A 13,389-nucleotide genomic window follows, 5' to 3' on the forward strand; every position below is an offset into this window, starting at 1 on the left:
CGGCCTGAAATATGCACAGAATAACTCAGCCTAAAGCCAATGAATTGCTTGACACCTCCCCTATCTCTTCTCCTGCCCCCCATTATTAGAGCTGATCCCGCTCGCAACACTCACAAATCCCGCCTGGGCTCTGTTTGATTAGATTGCCAACCTTTGGTAATCCCTTGATTTGATGAAGTGTCTGCTCTGGGGGCCCCCCCGCGCTTCTAAACACACATTTACAGAGGAGCCGCGTGTTGGTTTTTAAACCCTCCGCCGATTGTTTGCTGATAAATCGGCCCCGCAGCTCCTCATCTCCCCCTGCCCTGCTCGGGGAACAAAGCTCCTGCCCAGCTCTGGGGGTCCCCGATTTGTTTTTTGCTCCTCCCGAGCTCTGGGGGTCCCCGATTTGCTTTTTGCTCCTTCTGAGCTCTGGGGGTCCCCGGTTTGTTTTTTGCTCCTCCCGAGCTCTGGGGGTCCCCGATTTGCTTTTTGCTCCTCCCCAGCTCTGGGGTTCCCCGGTTTGCTTTTTGCTCCTGCCCAGCTCTGGGGGTCCCCGATTTGCTTTTTGCTCCTCCCGAGCTCTGGGGGTCCCCGATTTGCTTTTTGCTCCTTCCGAGCTCTGGGGGTTCCCGATTTGCTTTTTGCTCCTGCCCAGCTCTGGGGGTCCCCGATTTGCTTTTTGCTCCTTCTGAGCTCTGGGGGTCCCCGATTTGCTTTTTGCTCCTGCCCATCTTTGGGGGTCCCCGATTTGTTTTTTGCTCCTGTCCAGCTCTGGGGGTCCCCGGTTTGCTTTTTGCTCCTCCCGAGCTTTGTGGGTCCCCGATTTGCTTTTTGCTCCTGCCCAGCTCTGGGGGTCCCCGATTTGCGTTTTGCTCCTGCCCAGCTCTGGGGGTCCCCGATTTGCTTTTTGCTCCTCCCGAGCTCCCTCAGTTCGGGCGGGACCTTCCAAAATCCGTCCCCAAAAACGCGGCGGGAGCGGCGCTGGCAGCGGGGGTTGGCCCTGGGGACCCTCCCGCGGTGCCCGAGCTCCGGGGACCCCCGGTCCTGCTGCTCTCCCTCTTTTCCCCCAAAATCCAAACCCTGATCCTGCCGCTTTCCCCCAAAATCCAAACCCTGATCCTGCCGCTTTCCCCAGAATCCAAACCCTGATCCTGCCGCTTTTCCCCCAAAATCCAAACCCTGATCCTGCCGCTTTCCCCCAAAATCCAAACCCTGATCCTGCCGCTTTTCCCCCCCAAAATCCAAACCCCGATGCTGCTGCTCTCCTTTCCCCCCAAATCCCAGCCCTGATCCTGCTGCTCTCCCTCTTTTCCCCCAAATCCCAACCCTGGTCCTGCAGCTTTTCCCCCCAAAATCCAAACCCTGATCCTGCTGTTCTCCTTTCCCCCCAAAATCCAAACCCTGATCCTCCCGTTCTCCTTCATTCTCCCCAGATCCAAACCCTGATCCTGCCGTTTTTCCCCCCAAAAATCCCAACCCCGGTCCTGACGCTTTTCCCCCCAAAATCCCAACCCTGATCCTGCCTCTCTCCCTCTTTTTACCCCAAAATCCCAGCCCTGATCCTGCCATTCTCCTTCATTCTCCCCAAAATCCCAACCCTGGTCCTGCTGCTCTCCTTTCCCCCCAAAATCGGAGCCTCCATCCTGCCATTCTCCTTCTTTCCCCCCCAAATCCCAACGCTGATCCTGCTGCTCTCCTTTCCCCCCAAATCCCAACCCTGATGCTGCCGTTCTCCTTCTTTCCACCCCAAAATCCCAATCCCGATCCCACCGCTCTCCTTTCCCCCCAAAATCCCAACCCTGTTCCCACCTCTCTCCTTTTTTCACCTCCCCCCAAACCCCAGCCCCGATCCCGCCGCTTTTCCCCCCAAAATCAGCCGAGGTCACAAACTTGAGGGGTGTCACAGAGTGGAGAATTCCCTCAAATTCCGCTTTTCCCCCCAAAAACAGAACCCGGGGGTCCCTGCGAGGACCCGCAGGGGGTGGGGGGACCCTCCAGAGACCCCCCCGGTTCTGATCCGATTCATTCAGGACCCCCTTCCCCTCCCCCAGAGGCTCCCCCGAAATTTGGGGGTCCCCAAATTCCCCGCAGGGAGCCCCAGATAATAATAATAATAATAATAATAATAATAATAATAATAATAATAATAATAATAATAATAATAATAATAATAATAATAATAATAATAATAATATCTAACTCTAATGATAACAACAAGCAGTAAAGACTCACTGTCAACAAGGAGGCGTAAATATAAATATATATATAATTTTATATACAATTGTATATATAATTATAGATATAATTATATATATAATTATATATATAATTTTATATGTAATTTTATATATAATTTTATATATATTTGTATATATAATAGTATATTTAATTATATATATAATTAAATATATAATTATATATACTTATATATATAATTATATATATAATTATATATATAAGTATATATATAAGTATATATAAGTATGTATAAAATTATATATAAATTTTTATATACAATTCTATGTATTAGTATATATATATAATTTTACATATACTTATATATACAAGTATATGTAAATAATTATATATATAATTTGATATATAATTATATATATAATTATATATATAATTCTATATAACTATGTATATAATTATATATAAATTTTTATATATAATTATATATTAATATATATATAATTTTATATATAATTATATATAGAGATATATATAATTTTATATATACTTATATATACAAGTATATATAAATAATACTAATAAATAATATACATATAATCTTATATATATAAAATAAACAAAAAAAATTAAAAAAAAATAAAAGAAAAAATAAAAGAATAAAAAAACCCCCAAAAACCCAAAAAAAACCCCCGAATCCTCATGAATATCCGCCCAGGGCTAACCAGAGTGAGCCGTTTAAAGATGAAAGTGCAAAGAAATAAAGGCTCAATTTAATCTGCCTTAAAACCCTTCAACTTAACGTTTGTGCTGGGAACTCAGAGAGTGAGTACTGATTGGGGATAAATACATTTCTTAGCATGCCTCGGAGCTATTACACCCTTCTCCAACACAGCTCCCTATTCAACATCCACACTTTTCATTACCACCTCTAATAAGTCTTAACATTATTAAATGCCAAGCAGACGATAGAAAGAAACAGGCGCAAGGGGTGGAATCTTTTTTTTTTTTTTTTTCCTTCATACTTTAAAAAAGAAAAAGCGTTTAATGTTGGCTTCCCGCCACGGAGAGGAAAAAAAAAAGATTATTTTTTTTTAAAAAAAAGCGAAATTTAAGTTTTTTTCCGCGTTTTTTCGCGGTTTTTTTCCAACCTTTTCGTTGTTCCAAGAGGGAAAAATTGATTAAAATTCCTCGATTCAGCGAGGTTGGGTTGGTTTTAGAGGGTGGCACTTGGAAATTAAAAATTTGGGTGGAGGGAGGGAAAAGTCTGGAGAGGTTTTAATCTCGGGGTGTGGAATCGAGACTTTTTCCAGCAGAAATTGCGGTTTTTTTTCTAGTTTTTCCGACTAAAAATGGCGTTTTTGGGGTTTTTTTCAATTTTTCACCGAGCAAAAATCGCACTTTGGGGTTTTCTTTTTATTTTTCCCCAGCAAAAATCACTTTGGGGGTTTATTTTTTGGGTATTTTTTCCCCAGAAAAATCACATTTTTGGGGTTTTTTGGGGTTTTTTTTTTGGGTTTTTTCCCCCCCAAGCAAAAACCTCTCCGTTTTCCAACCTCTATTTTACAATCGCAATCATCAATTATCTTAATTAGCCCCATTAAAACTTTCCCAGGCGTTAAAACCCTCGCTCGCACCGCGGAAAATTCCGAATTTTGACCTCTCTTTTTAGAACCTCGACACCGCAGAACCCCCAGACCCAAAAAAACCCCAAATTCTCGATTTAATTTGATTTTTTTTGGAGGGAGGGAGCGTTTTCCTGGCTATAAAAATCCGGGAATTGCGGAAAAATCGGGATTTTTCCGCACTCTCGGGGGGATCGCGGCGCTCCCCAGGCTCCGAGCGAGGGAATTTGCCCAAATTTGTCCCTTTTTTATCCAGGATCGGGGGCTCGTGTTTGATTTGTCCGCAGCCTCACCCATGAAGGGAGAAAGGAGCGTTTTGTTTTGCCTCTTGACACGCATTTTTTGCGCTCTAATCAGGGATAAAAACCTCCCCTCTCCTTCATTCTTTCATTTTTTTTTTAATTTTTAATCTCTTTTTCTAAGCGAAAAAACACCAAAAACCCCACCAAACCACCCCAAAAAATAAAGATATTTTTCCCCCAACCGCGCCGCTTCCTCCCCCCCAAAATCTCCTTTTCCTCCCGCACATTTTAATCAAATTAAAACCTTAAAAAATAATAAAAAAAAAAACCCACAATGACCCCGATTTCCAAATGAGCATCGCTCCCCTTGTCCCAAATCGCAGCAAAACATTTTCGCAGCGTCCAACGGCTCAGCCTTTCTGCGGCAGCCGCTGCGATAATATTACAAAACTATCTAACAGCGGGGAGTTTTGAATAATTTATTTCCTTTTCTTCCCGTCCTCGGGGCCCTTTTGTCCAAAAGTTTTTTTTCTCCTCCTGGCGGAATTTGGAATGAGAATGGATCCCTCCCCTCCCCCATCGCTTTAATTCATTTTTAAGGCAGTCTTGGGGTTTTTTTTCCCTTTTTTTTTTATTCCCCTTTTTATTTTTTTTTTTCGCCCCCTTTTTCTTTCTTTTATTTTGGGTTTTTTTTTTTCTGTTTGCTTTTGTGGTCGGGAATCTTTTTTTTTCCTTACAAAGCTTCAATGGACTCGAAGGTCTTTGTAAGTGAAGTTCATCTTCAAGGTTGGGGGAAAGAAAAGGAGGGGGGAAAAAAAAAATGTGTGTCCCTAAAAAAATAAATAATAATAATTAAATAAAAATTAAAATAATTAAATAAAAATTAAAATAATAAAAATGAATTAAAAATTAATTAAATTTAAATAAAAAAATAAATAAAAAATGAAATAAAAATTAAATAAAAATAAAATAAAATTAAAATAAAAATTAAATAAAAATTAAATAAAAATTCAATTAAAAATTAAATAAAAATAAAATAAAAATAAAAGTAATAAAAATTAAATTAAAAAGTAAATAATAAAAAAGTAAATAATAAAAAATTCAATAAAAATTAAATTAAAAAATTAAATAAAAGAAAAATGATAAAAATAAATAAAATAATAAAATAATAGAAATTAAATAAAAAGAAAATAATTTAAAATAAATAAAAAATAAATAAAAATTAAAATAAAATTTTTTAAAAAATAATAAAATAGGTAAATAAAATAATAAAAAATAAATAAAATAAATCCCCTTTTCTGCTCTTTCATTTCCAACTCTCGCCATGAGGGCTCTTTCTGCCCCAAAAGCCCCAAACTGGGGGGAATTTGGGAGCCCTGGGCAGAGTTTGGAAGCGATTCCCACGCCGGGATTGGGGGAGAATCCCCCTCACCCCACAAATCCCCCAAAAACCCCAACTCCGGCTCAGCCGCGTCCTCGCTTTGCACCAAATCGGGAGAAAATCGCCAAAATCCCAAATCCCGGGACTCCCAAAATCGCTTTTTTCTCCCCAAAAAGCGGCGCCAGGCGCTCGTTCCGTGCCCAAACCGAGCTCGTTTATCCCGGACGGATCCCACCGATCCTCCCGCAAAATTCCACTTTGTTTTTTTTCCCTTCCTTTTCCTCCTTTTCTATTGTTGTTGTCACCAATTCCCACCCCCAATCCCCTCATTCCCAGCTGGAAAAACTTGGAAAAAAAACCTTTTCCATCCTCCGCTTTGGCGAGGCGATAACAAAACCTCCCCGGGCCTGGCCGGGATCCTTTCCCTCTCCAGGAATTTCCCCTGGATCTCTCCTCCAGCATCATTTCTCCTGGAGATATTTTTATTTTTAGTTGTGATTTTGTTTTTCGGTTGTGATTTTTTTTTTGGTTGTGATTTTTTTTGGTGATTTTTTTTTTTTGGTTGTCTTTTTTTTTTTTATTGTAATTTTTTTTTGTGATTTCTTTTTGTTGTAATTTTTTTTTTGTGATTTTTTTTTTTTTTGGTTGTGGATTTTTTTTTTCCCTGGATTTTTTTTTTTTCCCGGGGATAATTCAGGGGGTTCTCCGGGGGCTCCCCCCGGTGCCTGGCGGCGCTCCCGTCCCTAATTGATATTGACCGCTTCCATCGGTCACCTGTCAGCGCCGCTTCCAGGGGACCACTTAGGCGGCGGCAGCGAAATCTGCTTAACAAATTCATTTACGGCCTCCGAGGTTCCTCTTCCCCTCCCCTCCGGCCATTCCCGGCTTTTTTTTTTTATGGATAATTGATCCTGAGCAAAAAACACCGACAGCTCTTCTTCCTCCTCCTCCTCCTCCTCCTCCTCCTCCCTCCAGCGCCGCTGGCAGCGCGGGGGTTAATTTTAGTTTTTTAGGGGGGGAAACGCAAAGAGGGCGGTTCTGGAAGTGAGTCGGCGATGTGCCAGAGATGTCACCTGGGTGTCACCTCGGGGTCACCTCCGTGTCCCCCCCGATGCCACCGCGATGTCCCTGAGATGTCCCTGAGATATCCCTGAGATATCCCCGAGATGTCCCTGAAATATCCCTGAGATGTCGCCAAGATGTCACCTCGGTGTTCCCCCCGATGCCACCACGATGTCCCCGAGATGTCCCTGAGATATCACCTCGGTGTCCCCTGCAATGTCACCATGATGTCCCCGAGATGTCCCTGAGATATCACCTCGATGTCCCCTTGATGTCCCCGCGATGTCACCTCGGTGTCACCTTGGTGTCACCTCCGTGTCCCCCCCGATGCCACCACGATGTCCCCGAGATATCCCCGAGATATCCCCGAGATGTCCCCGAGATGTCACCTCGGTGTTCCCCCCGAGGTCCCCGCGGTGTCACCTCGGTGTCACCTTGGTGTCACCTCTGTGTCCCCCCTGATGCCACCACAATGTCACCGAGATATCCCCGAGATGTCCCCCAAGATATCACCTGGATGTCCCCTCGATGTCCCCACGATGTCACCTCGGTGTCACCTTTGTGTCACCTCGGTGTCCCCCCCAATGCCACCACGATGTCACCAAGATATCCCTGAGATGTCCCCCGAGATATCACCTCGGTGTCCCCGCGATGTCCCTGTGATGTCACCTCGGTGTCACCTTTGTGTCACCTCCGTGTCCCCCCCAATGCCACCACGATGTCACCGCGATGTCCCCCAAGATATCACCTCAATGTCCCCTCGATGTCACCTCGGTGTCACCTTGGTGTCACCTTGGTGTCACCTCTGTGTCCCCCCCGATGCCACCACGATGTCACCGCGATGTCCCCCAAGATATCACCTCGATGTCCCCACCAAGGTCCCCTCGGTGTCACATCGGTGTCCCCCCCGATTTCACCGCGATGTCCCCGAGATGTCGCCAAGATATCCCCGAGATGTCCCCGCGGTGTCACCTCGGTGTCACCTCAGTGTCCCCCCCGATTTCACCGCGATGTCCCCGAGATATCCCCGAGATATCCCCAAGATGTCCCTGAGATATCCCTGAGATGTCCCCTCGGTGTCACCTCGGCGTCCCCCCCGATGTCCCCCCGGGGACGCGCGCTACCTTTGTCGCCCAGGATGCCGTCGATGCTGTGCTTGGCTTTCTTGTCGCCGTCCTCCTCCTTCTTGTCGCAGTCCTCGTCCTCCTCCTTCTTGCCGAATTTGATGCGGAGCACGCGGCTAATCGAACTCACTAAACCTCGGACAGTCAAAGGCAGAAAGGCGAGTATAAGCTGCCTGCGGAAAAGTGGGAGCGGCCGGGAATGCCGCTCTTCTTCCCCTGGGAATGCACCTGCTGGGATCTCCCGGAATCCCGGGCTTGGCGCATCCCCAGGGGCAGAATTTCTCTGTCACCCCCAAAATTCCTGAATTTTTCCCAGCTGGGATGGAGCTCCGGGCTCCAAAACTCACCGGGAGCCCTGCGGAGCCCCCCAAACCCCTCCCTGGGATCCAGCCTCGCTCCCCATGGATCCCCGATCTGGATCCCGGGATCTCATGGATCACTCAGCCTTTATCGGCATCTCTGGATCTCCTGGGATCTCATGGATCTCTCGGCCTTTATCGGCATCTCTGGATCTCCTGGGATCTCATGGATCTCTCGGCCTTTATCGGGACCTCTGGATCTTCTGGGATCTCATGGATCTCTCTGCCTTTATTGGGATCTTGTGATCTTTGGATCTCCCAGGATCCCGTGGATCTCTCGGCCTTTATCAGGATCTCTGGATCTCCCAGGATCCCGTGGATCTCTCGGCCTTTATCAGCATCTCTGGATCTCTGGATCTCCTGGGATCCCATGGATCTCTTGGATCTCTCAGCCGTTATCGGGATCTCGGGATCTCTGGATCTCCCGGGATCCCATGATCTCATTGATCTCTTGGCCTTTATCAGGATCTTGGGATCTCCCAGGATCCCGTGATCCCGTGGATCTCTCAGCCTTTACCAGCATCTCTGGATTTCCCGGGATCCCGGGATCTCATGGATCTCTCTGCCTTTATCGGGATCTCGAGATCTCCCGGGATCCCATGGATCTCATGGATCTCTCGGCCTTGGATCTCTGGATCCCGGGATCTCCCGGTGCTGCTCAAATCCCAGCGGGACAATCCGAGCTCCCCTTTCCCCCTGAGGGTCTCCCCCTGCCCCAGCATCCCCCGGGCATTCCAGGGAGCCGGAAAAACCTGGGAAAAGGGATTTGTTCACAGCAAGCGGGGCACGAATCCCTCCCCAAACCCCGGGGTTTGCTTGGGACCATTCTCCCCCTTCATCCAAACAAAACCAGGAGGGTTTTCCAACCCTCTGGAAAACTTTTTTCCCTCGGGATAACTTTTTTCCCCTCGGGATCACCATTCCCGTCCAGCGTCCCAGGGGTTGCGGCCAAGCTGCCTTCTCACCTGAGGGCACCGTGCTGCGGTCGCAGTGCCCGTCCTTGAGCAGCCGGTCCCGGATTTCCCAGCTGAACATCCCGGGATTCTCCCGCTTGTATTCCTCGATTTTCTTCTCCACGTCGGGAGTCGCGACCTGCTTTTGTGAGCAAGGAGCGCCCGGGGTGTCCCCGCGGGGACGGAGAGACGGGGAGGGAAGGGAGAGGAAAGGGGAGAGGGGGGAAAAGTAATTCAAATTTTAATTCCAAAGAAGCGCGGAGCAGCTCAGCCCGAGGTTTGGGGTGGGAAATTGGGATTTGGAGCAGGGAAATAAAGCTGGGAAAGGCCCCAGATCCTAAAAGCGCGGTGTTTGGGGCAGGGTGGGAGCTCCGGGGACACTTTTTGGGGTGTTTATGGACACGCAGGGATTTCCTATTCCCAAATAAATCCCAATTCCCTGCTCCCCACACCCCGCGCCACTTGTTGCACGTGGAAACGACAAAAAAACCAAACACTTTAATCCATTAACCTCCAACTCTCCCAAAAAAAACCCCTCAGCTTTAACAAAACCCTTTTTCCATCTTAAAAACCACACGGAAAACTCTTCCCGGCTAAAAAAAAAAAGCGGAATTTTGGGGTGAGCTCACTCACCCTGGGTTTGCTGCCTCCGATGGCGCCGGGCCGGATGGATCCGGTCTCTTGGTAGCGGCAGAGGATTTTGGAAACGCAGCCGTGGGAGACGCGGAGCTGCCGGGAGATCACGCAGGGCCGGATCCCGTGGTGAGCCATCTCCACGATTTTGTGACGGATGTGGTTGGGAAGAGGACGCCCGTTGATAAAAACCCCTCCGAGCTGGTTCACCCTGCCCTGGCCCAGCGGGGTGGACACTGCGAGGAAAAAGGGGGAAAATCCAGAGGAAAAAAAATAAATTAATTTAAAAAAAATCGCCGGGGAAAGTCAAAATATTGGGGAGAATGGCGGTGAGTGTTTTCCCCGCGCTTCCCGATTCTCTCCAGGGATTTGGAGGTTGGAAAGAAGGGGGAAAGTCTTCGGCTGTGCCCTGAGGTTCGTGTTTATCCCGGTGTTTATCCCGGTGTTTATCCCGGTGTGTATCCCGAGTTTATCCTGAGTTTATCCCGGTGTTTACCCGGAGTTCATCCCGGTGTTTATCCCGAGTTTATTCCGAGTTTATCCCGGTGTGTATCCCGAGTTTATCCCGGTGTTTATCCCGGCGTGTATCCCAAGTTTATCCCGGTGTTCATCCCGAGTTTATTCCGAGTTTATCCCGGTGTTGACCCGGACTTCATCCCGGTATTTATTCCGAGTTTATCCCGGTGTTTACTCCGAATTTATCCCGTGTTTATCCCAGAGTTTACCCCGAGATCATCCCGAGTTTACCCCAAGTTTATCCCGGAGTTTACTCCGAATTTATCCCGGTGTTTATCCCAGTGTTTATCCCGAGTCTATCCCGGTGTTTATCCCAAATTTATCCCGAATTTATCCCGGAGTTTACCCAGAGTTTATCCCGGTGTTTATTCCGAGTTTACCCCGAGTTCATCCCGAGTTTATCCCGGTGTTTACTCCGAGTTTATCCCGGTGTCCATCCCGACACCTCTCGGGAGATCCTCCCACGAAAACCGGGATAATAAAATCCCCCCGGGGCCGTGCGCGCATCCCCGGGAATTCCTCCGCGATTTGGGAATCTCACACCTCGGTTTCCGAATCGCTCCCGACCTTTTAAAGATCCAAACAAAACCCTCCAAAAAAACCCCCAAAAACTTCCCTTTTCTCCCCAAAAAACCCCAAAACCTTCCCTTTTCTCCCCAAAAAAAGCTCCCTGCGCTTCCCGATTCACCGCGCTGCGCTTCCCAACAAAGTTTTGGGATTCACCTCTGAAACACCCTCGGGGGGCTTTTTTTGGGGGTGATTTTAGGATTTTTTGGGGGTGGTTTTAGGGGGATTTTTTGGGTTGTTTTAGGGTTTTTTAGGGGGTGGTTTTAGGGTTTTTTGGGTGGGTTTTGAGGGTTTTTTTGGGGGTGGTTTTAGGGTTTTTTTTGGGGTGGTTTTAGGATTTTTTGGGTGGGTTTTGAGGGGTTTTTTTGCCTCTGCGGGCTCGGAGGGGCAGCGACGTCTCCTTCTCCCCCCTCCCCAATTTATCCAACACCTCGCGCCGCCGATCCGGCAGATTAATACGATTTCACAGGCTGGAAATCAAACCGAGAAGGGAGAGGAGGAGAGCAGAACTCAGCTGGGTGATTTGCGCTGGGGCCCGATTATTTAATATATATATATCTATTTATTTTAATTATTATTTTTTCCCCACACATATCATTTATTATTTTCCCCCCCTTACAAAGAAAAAAAAAAAAATCGATTCCAAAACCCGCCTGGCGATTTATCCAGACTCATGCACCGCTAATTCCGAGTCACTTTTCCCCGGCGCTCCCTGGATGTATCATTATCGCCAGATAACACTCGAGTGGCCAATTTTACATTCAAGAGCCGCTAAAAGCGCCGGCCGCTCTCTCCTTTCATTATTCCCAGTCATGTTGTGCAAATATTGTTGTAATCCTTTGATCCTTTCCCTTGCCGTCTGTTTTACTTCATTTGCTACAGAAAAGCACTTCAGCAAATCCCCGCGCCCTGTGTGTTTTGCAGCCTGCGTGGTTTTCCTCGCCTTTGCCGTTTTCCACTTGAGCACGGCCGGGATGAAATTTTCCCCGCTTTTAATAAACGCAGCCAGAGGGGTCCCGCTTAGAAATTTGATTTTTTTTTCGCTTTTTTTTTTTTTTTCCCTTTTTTTCTTTTTTTTTTTTTTTTTTTTTTTTGGGAATGTGCCTGGAAATAATCGCCCCCCGCGCGACAAAGGCACGGAGGAGGGAGGATGGGTGACAGCTCCTCCGGCCAAGGACATCCCGGCTTCCCGCTGCTCCAGGAGCCCCTCAGGATAAAGGTTTTTATTCCCGTTTTCCCCCTTTCCCAAAAGTTCCATCCCAGCAGTTCGGCTGTTTCCCCCTCCCCGCCCCGCTGGAATTGTCGGGATGTTAAAAAAAAAAAAACCTAAAGGGGGAGAAAACGCCCCAAAAAAAATCCTGCGGGATGCCCGGGAAGGCTGGGAACACGGGAAAAGAGCAAAGCGAATCCCGGGAATCCGGCGGGGAGCGCGGAGGGAAGGGGCTGGGGAAGGGCTGAGGAGTTGGGAGAATTTCGGGAACCCCCCCAGGAGCGGAGTTCAGCCGCAACCCCCGGCCCAAGAGCCCCCCGGGGGTGATTCCAGAGGGTTGGAGAGGAGCTTTTCCCAAACCTGATAATTCCAGAGGGTTGGAGAGGAGCTTTTCCCAAACCTAAGGACACCCCCCGATAATTTCAAAGGCTGGGAGAAGCGCTTTCCCAAACCTTGGGACCCCCTCCCTGACAATTCCAGAGGGTTGGAGAGGCGCTTTCCCAAACCTAAGGACACCCTCTGAAAATTCCAAAGGGATGAAGCTGCTCTTTCCCAAACCTTGGGACCCCCTCCCTGACAATTCCAGAGGGTTGGAGAGGCGCTTTCCCAAACCTAAGGACACCCCCTGAAAATTCCAAAGGGATGAAGCTGCTCTTTCCCAGATCTAAGGACACCCCCCGATAATTCCAGAGGGTTGGAGCGGCTCTTTCCCAAACCTTGGGACCCCCTCCCTGATAATTCCAGAGGGTTGGAGAGGCGCTTTCCCAAACCTAGGACCCCCTGATAATTCCAAAGGCTGGGAGCGACACTTTCCCAAATCTAAGGACTCCCCTTAATTCCAAAGGGATGGAGCAGCGCTTTCCCAAACCTGATAATTCCAAAGAGATGGAGCTGCACTTTCCCAAACCTTGGGACCCCCTCCCTGATAATTCCAGAGGGATGAAGCGGCTCTTTCCCAAATCTAAGGACTCCCCCCGATAATTCCAGAGGGTTGGAGCTGCACTTTCCCAAACCTTGGGACCCCCTCCCTGATAATTCCAGAGGGATGAAGCGGCTCTTTCCCAAATCTCAGGACTCCCCTTAATTCCAGAGGGTTGGAGCTGCGCTTTTCCAGCTTTTCCAGACCTACCTTCCAGCGGGAAGCCGGTGCGGGGGTAGTTCTGCCCCGGCGCCGGGCGCATCATCCGCGGCACCGTCCCGGGCAGCGCTGCCATGGTCGGGGGGCGTCCGAGGGGGCTCCGGGGCTTTTGGGGGGCACAACCGGGGAGAGGGGAGGGGGGGGAGCAGCCTCTTCCCAGCCCTTCCCAGCCCTTTTTCCAGCGGCTGCAAAAAAATACAAAAATTAAAAAAAAAAAAAAAAAAAAAAAAGCGAGGGAGAAATCTGAGATCCGAGCGTCAAAAAAAAATATTAAAAAGAAAAAAAATCTGGTGGTAAGAAAGGGCGGATCAAAAAAAAAAAAAAGGCAAAAAAAATATAAAATGATATTAAAAAAAAATAAAATTGGAAAAAATCAGAAGGCTGCAAGGCTGGGAATGAAAAGG

General features: G+C 47.7%; 1 protein-coding gene across 3 annotated transcripts in view; it reads right to left on the reverse strand.

Moving 5' to 3' along the window:
• The window catches only part of PAX7 (paired box 7), a 102,633-nt gene extending 89,511 nt beyond the window's left edge, over positions 1-13,122 (reverse strand). The window contains exons 1-4 of one of the 3 annotated variants that reach the window (XM_058855162.1): positions 12,977-13,122; positions 9,555-9,790; positions 8,934-9,063; positions 7,610-7,738 (exon numbers count right to left, since the gene is read on the reverse strand). In XM_058855162.1, the coding sequence (XP_058711145.1) occupies positions 7,610-7,738; positions 8,934-9,063; positions 9,555-9,790; positions 12,977-13,061 (580 nt within the window). In that variant the 5' untranslated portion in view covers positions 13,062-13,122. Of the gene's footprint in view, positions 1-7,609; positions 7,745-8,933; positions 9,064-9,554; positions 9,791-12,976 lie in introns of all 3 variants that reach the window. The other 2 variants (XM_058855161.1, XM_058855160.1) reach the window with 2 other exon arrangements.
• Between the last annotated feature and the right edge of the window lie 267 nt (positions 13,123-13,389).

Source organism: Poecile atricapillus, chromosome 22 (genome assembly GCF_030490865.1).
Source record: "Poecile atricapillus isolate bPoeAtr1 chromosome 22, bPoeAtr1.hap1, whole genome shotgun sequence".
Taxonomy (NCBI): Eukaryota; Metazoa; Chordata; class Aves; order Passeriformes; family Paridae; genus Poecile; species Poecile atricapillus.